The sequence below is a fragment of the Rhinolophus ferrumequinum genome, chromosome 23 (genome assembly GCF_004115265.2).
Source record: "Rhinolophus ferrumequinum isolate MPI-CBG mRhiFer1 chromosome 23, mRhiFer1_v1.p, whole genome shotgun sequence".
Taxonomy (NCBI): domain Eukaryota; kingdom Metazoa; phylum Chordata; class Mammalia; order Chiroptera; family Rhinolophidae; genus Rhinolophus; species Rhinolophus ferrumequinum.
Genome location: NC_046306.1, coordinates 11,734,143 through 11,740,142, shown reverse-complemented (window position 1 = coordinate 11,740,142; position 6,000 = coordinate 11,734,143). Strand labels below are relative to the sequence as shown.

At 49.2% G+C, this 6,000-nt stretch overlaps 1 protein-coding gene across 2 annotated transcripts in view; it reads right to left on the bottom strand.

Annotated features, from left to right (window-relative positions):
- Nucleotides 1-2,808: 2,808 nt before the first annotated feature.
- SLC13A3 (solute carrier family 13 member 3) overlaps nucleotides 2,809-6,000 on the bottom strand; it is a 62,658-nt gene continuing 59,466 nt past the window's right edge. For both annotated transcript variants that reach the window (XM_033094786.1, XM_033094787.1), the window contains exons 12-13: nucleotides 5,090-5,227; nucleotides 2,809-2,985 (exon numbers count right to left, since the gene is read on the bottom strand). In XM_033094786.1, coding sequence (XP_032950677.1) covers nucleotides 2,809-2,985; nucleotides 5,090-5,227 — 315 coding nt within the window. The remainder of the gene's footprint in view (nucleotides 2,986-5,089; nucleotides 5,228-6,000) is intronic.

Genomic DNA, 6,000 nt, shown 5'->3' with positions numbered 1-6,000 from the left:
AAGCCACATGGCCACGGAGGGCCGATGGCCATGGTGGACATTCCAGCTACACTCCAAGCTGAGTGGCCCCAGCCACACCATGTAGAACAGAGACAAAAGCATCTCTGTAGAACTCTGTCCAAATGCAGAGATGTGAGCCAATAAATCACTGTGTTTTAAGGTCCTGATTTGGGGAGGAGGGTGATTTGTTATGCAGCCACAAGTAACTAAAACAGGGGTTTTGTTTTTGTCTCTTCTAACTTCTGGGTGCTCCTCGCCGATTCCAGACATGAGTCCCTGGTATATTTCCAATGACTCTGCACCACCCTTGCCATCCCGTCCTCCCACACCACCACAAGTACACAGCTGACTCCTTCTGGCTCAGTCCAGTGCTGCCTCCTCAGAGAAGTCCGCCCTGACCACCCTGGCTAAAGTAGCCTCTGAGCCAGTTTACCACGTTGGCCAATTTAATTTTCTTCTTAGCTGGCATCCTGACCCAGAGTCATTTATGTGTTTACTTGTCCACTGCCTGTCACCTCAGCTAGAATGTAAGTTCCACGTGGGTGGGGACCGTGAATGAGCACATAATCAGTTTCCACATAAACATTGTTCGATGAATATATGGAAGAATGAGTGAGCAACGAAATGAATCAAACAGACCCCCGATCAGAGGGTGGGAATGAGTTCTCATAAATTCTGGTATAGATTCATTTATCAAATATTTACTGAGCACCTACTACGTGTCAGAAACTGTTCTAGGTACTGGAGTAATAGCACTGAACAAAATAGTTTGCATTCTCATAAGTTTATATTCTAGAGGGAGAGAAATTTAATAAACAAGAAAACAAATAATACAGTGGCCTGACTACATACTAAGGAAAATATAGGAGCATAAAGAGATGGAGAGTAATGAGAATGACATTTTAGACCAGATGGCCAGGGAAGCTTCTCTGGGGAGGTGACATTTGAGCAGAAACCTGAATAGAGCGAGGAAACAAGCATATATTTGGGAGCAAAGTGTTCTAGACAGAGGAAACAGCACGTGCAAAGGCCCTGAGGCAAGAGAGTCTGAGTGTGTGGCTGGAGTAGAGCAGAAAGCGGAGAGTAGTAAGAAAGTGAGGTCCGGGAGGCCAATTCTGTGGAAACCCCCAGCTCAGAAATTTTGGGCTTTAAAGCTCTTTTATGTCCACAAAGGCAAATAATCTCCAGGGCCAGTGTTGATTAATATTCTTTATTTTATAGCATTTTCAATCAGAAGTATGTGAAATCATGATTCATCTGGTTACAAGTCCCATTCTCTGGGAATGAACTTCTCTCCTCTCCATTCCATAGGAGTGCGTTTCCCCCCTCCCCCATGGGCTGCAACTGACTAACTGCTGAGGTCCTACTCATGGGAAGGAGGTGGGGCTCATCCTCCAGCTTGAGGTCGGGGGAGGGGGCCTCTCCTCTCTCCTCCCCCCTGCTCCCAGGGAAACATCCATGACTCACTGTGCTGTACTGAGGACGAGTTCAGTCTCTAGGAACTGCCTTCCCAGCCATGTTGCCAGGGAACTGCATCCCTCAGAGGTGCAGGAAGGGGAGAAGCAAGGCTTCCGGGCCCCTGCCCCTCGGGTGGCACCTTTCCTGGTGCCATTCTAACACTGGGCTACTCATTCCACAGACACTTCCTGAACATCCACTGGGCCCAACACTGTGGATGCCTAGATGCTTCTGTTTGAAATCAGGAGTGATTAAAGCCCCTGGGAGACGCCTTCACCAGCCACTGCTCAGGGCAAGTCTCAGTTTTCCCATCTGTACAAGGGGATTACCATACATCGCCTGCCTGAGACATTCCACTCCAACCTTTCACAAGGCTCCAGTTTATCTTTTGATTTTTGTCTTGCCCCTGAAAAATGGGGCCTTTGCTAATCAAACATGTTTACCACTTAGGGTGGGGTTGGGGAGGTAAAGACCAGCTGCTATAACAAGAAGTGGCTGGCAGCCACAGTGGACCCTGTGGGACACATGCAGGAGGGGCCTGGCTGGAGGGGCCATCGGTGACCTGCGAGAGGGAAGGGCCCAGGCTTGGCCTGACTCCAGAACTGTGGCCAAACTGAATCAGATTAAACAGGAAAATCCTAAAAAGCTTGGGTAGAGATGTCAGCCGGGGTTTCTAGAACCCCCCTGATGTGCTTGGGAGCCCAGAGAAGCAACAAAGAGGCTTTGCCCAGTCCCCACATCCTCAGGAAGTCAGCTGCCCCTCCCTGTCTCTAGGGATTGAAAATAACTCTGGCTGCCAGTATCAGCAGGGGTAATATGCAAACAACTGGTGTAGAATGGGCACCGACCAAGCAGAACACGCACTAGCTGTGAACAGCTGGAAGCAACTGGACTGGAACACCGCAGCCTCTCCAAGGAAAGTGATCCCTGGAGGCGAGATGGTCTCTCCAGAGCGTAACCTAAAGTAGTCAGTGGGGAATGTTAGCGGTGCCCATGGGGATGGATGGCTTCCCATCCCAACTGTTCAAGACAAATGCCATTCTAGATTTGCTTACTGTTGCCAAAATCGGGCTCTCTCTTGCATCCTACCCATATAACAGCTCAGAGATAAAGGAGCTGGTTTCTCAGGAAGCAAATCTGGGAAAATTTCTGGGCCCGGAACAGCACGAGAGAGAGAGGAGATGTCCTAGATAATGAACCTGTTGACCCAAGTGGACCACTAGAGGTCACCCTTGTTTGCTGCACACTGATGGCAGCGAAGTGCTTGATCATCCTGTATGATTCTAGCAGCAGGTGATGGCACAAGCCTTCCAGGAGGGTCCCCTCCCAGAGACAGTCTCCAAGGAGGACTCAGAGGGTCCGCAACGTGCCGTTGGCCAAAGTGGATGACGGTGCTGTGACACTGGCTGAGTGGTTGCGGGCCCAGTCCGGGAAAGTGCCCAGCTGGAAGATGGTCTGTGCCCAAGTATTTATGGCCAAGTTCAGCAGGAGGACACCCATCAGGTTCATCAGGAAGCCTGCCCGTACCTGAAATAGAATGCAGATGGAAGGAGGGGTCAGCGGGTCGCCCAGCTTACAGATGGGAAAACTGAGGCTCAGAGACAGGAAGTCATTCACCCAAACTCAGGTCAGTGGATGCCACAGCCCCTCCCACCTTTACACTCTTCTAGGCTGTCCCTCAAAGAGCTGCAAATGTCTCCATTCACTGAATGGTTTCTAGGTGCCAGGTGCATGCAGTTTTCATAAGGTCACTTAACCCTGAAAGCAATACACCAAAGGTTGTTACTATTATTATTCCCATTTTACAGAAGAGAAAAATGAGGCTCAGAGAAGTTGGCTTACCCAAGGCCACACAGCTTGAAAATAATCTGACCATTAAACAATCCCTGCGTGTACACACACACACACTATGTGTGTCCAGTTAAAGCTATACTTCTTCACTGAGAAGAATTTTTCTGCTGGAAATTTTTACATCTTTAAGTAGCTGGAAAGAGTTGCCCACTTGCTCCTTACCCAGGCTGACCTCGTATATCATGCAGTTCAACCTTGGGCTGAAAATTCTTGTTTCCTAGCTGGGTTTCCTGGTTGTTCCACCCTCGTGCTGACCAGCGGTGAATCGCATGGTGCGAAAGTTACTCCCTTTTCAATTCCTTTTTCAATCTATTCCTCAAAGAGAAGGTCTCCCTGAGGTGCTACTATGCCCTTACCAATTGCCTTTTTTTTTAATTTAATTTAATTTAATTTAATTTTTTTAAATTTATTGGGGTGACAATTGTAAGTAAAATTACATAGATTTCAGATGTGCACTTCTGTATCACATCATCTATAAATTACATTATGTGTTCACCATCCAGAGTCAGTTCTCCTTCCATCACCACATATTTGATCCCCCTTACCCTCACCTCCCACCCCCCAACCCCTTACCCTCTGGTAACCACTAAATTACGTTCCCCAGATTAATTTACCAATTGCCCTTTTTAATAAACAGGGATTCAGAACCATCTCCAGGCAACTGTTATCAGGGAGAATTTTATTATTTTGCTTTTTCCCCCCTGAGATGTAGCTTCGATGGCATGCGATCCTGGTTTTCCATTTACACATGCATTGGAAATTTTAAAAATACTGTTATTTTTTTAAAATGTAAGTTGAACTAGTAAAATTGTGAAATGAGTATTACCCAGGATGGTTCGTGAAGGGAGGTGGCCACCTGATAAGGTCAGGAAACTGCATTGTGCTGTTTGGCCTCTGTTCTAGGGGATTCTTAAAGCTCCTGACAAGTTTAGAGGATTCCAAGGAGCCTGGTGTAAGTTTGCAGGGGAGGGGCGGGTAGGGAGGAGGGTTGGATCTTGCTTTGCAAGGGTCCTGGGAGCCGCACTCAACAGGGCTGCTCAGTCCCGCCTCAGTTATTTTAATTAACAGCCACACTGTTACTCTCTGCTGGCTTTGGGATCTCTTTCTGATTCTCTCTCTCTCTGTCTCCATTTATCCTGCTGGGGTTTCTGAGCCTGGAAAGCCTGCATCATAAACTAGTTAAGCAGATGACCCTTTTGGTTTCACCAGCTTAGGAAGGGTTGTTTGCATTCTGAGTGTCCACTGTACAAACACCCTGGGCAATGGGTGGAGGGGGAAGAGGCAGCAGGAGGCCAAAGGAGGGAAGGGGGGAGAGGGTTTAGCAGGGGAGCGTGGGGGAGAGGGAACACACTGCCCAATGGCTGAGCCCTGCTGAAACCTGGTAGGTTCCCTCCAGGGCCACAACCCTGGGCTTCTGTCTCACTCCCCAGCTGGCCGGACACGGGGCCTACCCCTAAGCCCCAGGGTTTGGACTGCTGCTCCTGTCTTCTAAAGATTCTGGGCACAGGGAAGTTGGCCAAACAAGAAGAGAGAGCAGTGCCTGGAGCGAGGGGAAGTCCCTTGTCCTGGAAGCAACTTTGGAATGCGTCACTTGAGCAGTGTTTCCTGAAACTGTCTAAGCATAAGGATCATCCCAGAGGGTTTGCTAAAATGTATCTTCCTGGTCCCACGCAGAATGGACTCATCCGAAATTGGGGGCTGGTGGCAGGAGGAGCAGGAGTCCTGCCTAGAGGTGTCCACCCCCCCTATCCGGGCTCTTCTAGAAAATGCCCAGACTCACCATGTCTTTGACCAGCAAGTGTCCAGAGGCGAAGGCGATGGAGTTGGGGGGCGTGGAGACTGGGAGCATGAAGGCGTAGGAGCAGCCGACTGTGCCGGGAATCATCAAATACAGGGGGTGCACTCTCAGACGGATGGCCTGGGCGCAGGACAGGGTGGGCGAGACCACGACGTGGAGAAGTATCGAGAAACCACAAAAGATGGAGACAGTTAGAAAGAGAGCAATATGGAAGACAGATGTAGAGACAGCAAGAGAAGCAAAGGCAACATGGATAGAGATGGGCAGAATGAGAGCGGACAATAGAAACAAATGAGAAGACAGATTTGGAGACACACGAGGAGAAATGCGGCCGGACATACAAATGAAAAGAGAGATGTGATATGCAGAAATAGACAGACAGAGAACCAGACCAAGGGAGACAAGGAGAGAACATGCTCAGGGTTAGTGACATTCCAGGGCCAGGCTGCAGGGTCATCAGGGAGAGTGGGAAGTGCTGATTTACCTAGAAACCTCCTTCTCCAATTTGAGCATGCGCCCAAATCACCTGGAGACTTGTTAAAACTCAGATGGCTAGGCCCCACCTCACCCAGAGTTGCTGGTTCAGCACATCTCTGGTGGCCCTGAGAATCTGCATGTCCAACAAGTTCCCAGGTGATGCAGATACTCTCAAATAACAAGCCCCCCGCCCCCTCCTTCTCTCAGCCAAACGGTCCAAGCAGCTGGGCTCTGGGCACCTTTGGTTGGAGCCTCACTGAACTACAGGGATAAAGACAGCTCAAGATGGCATCTGTTGGCAAACATTTCCAACTTTCTAAGACTGTGTAGATCAAAGTGTCTATGGGTTGGCCTCAGTCACTGGGCCACTGGTTCGTCACCTCTCCCCAATGACATATTCACCTATAATCCATGTT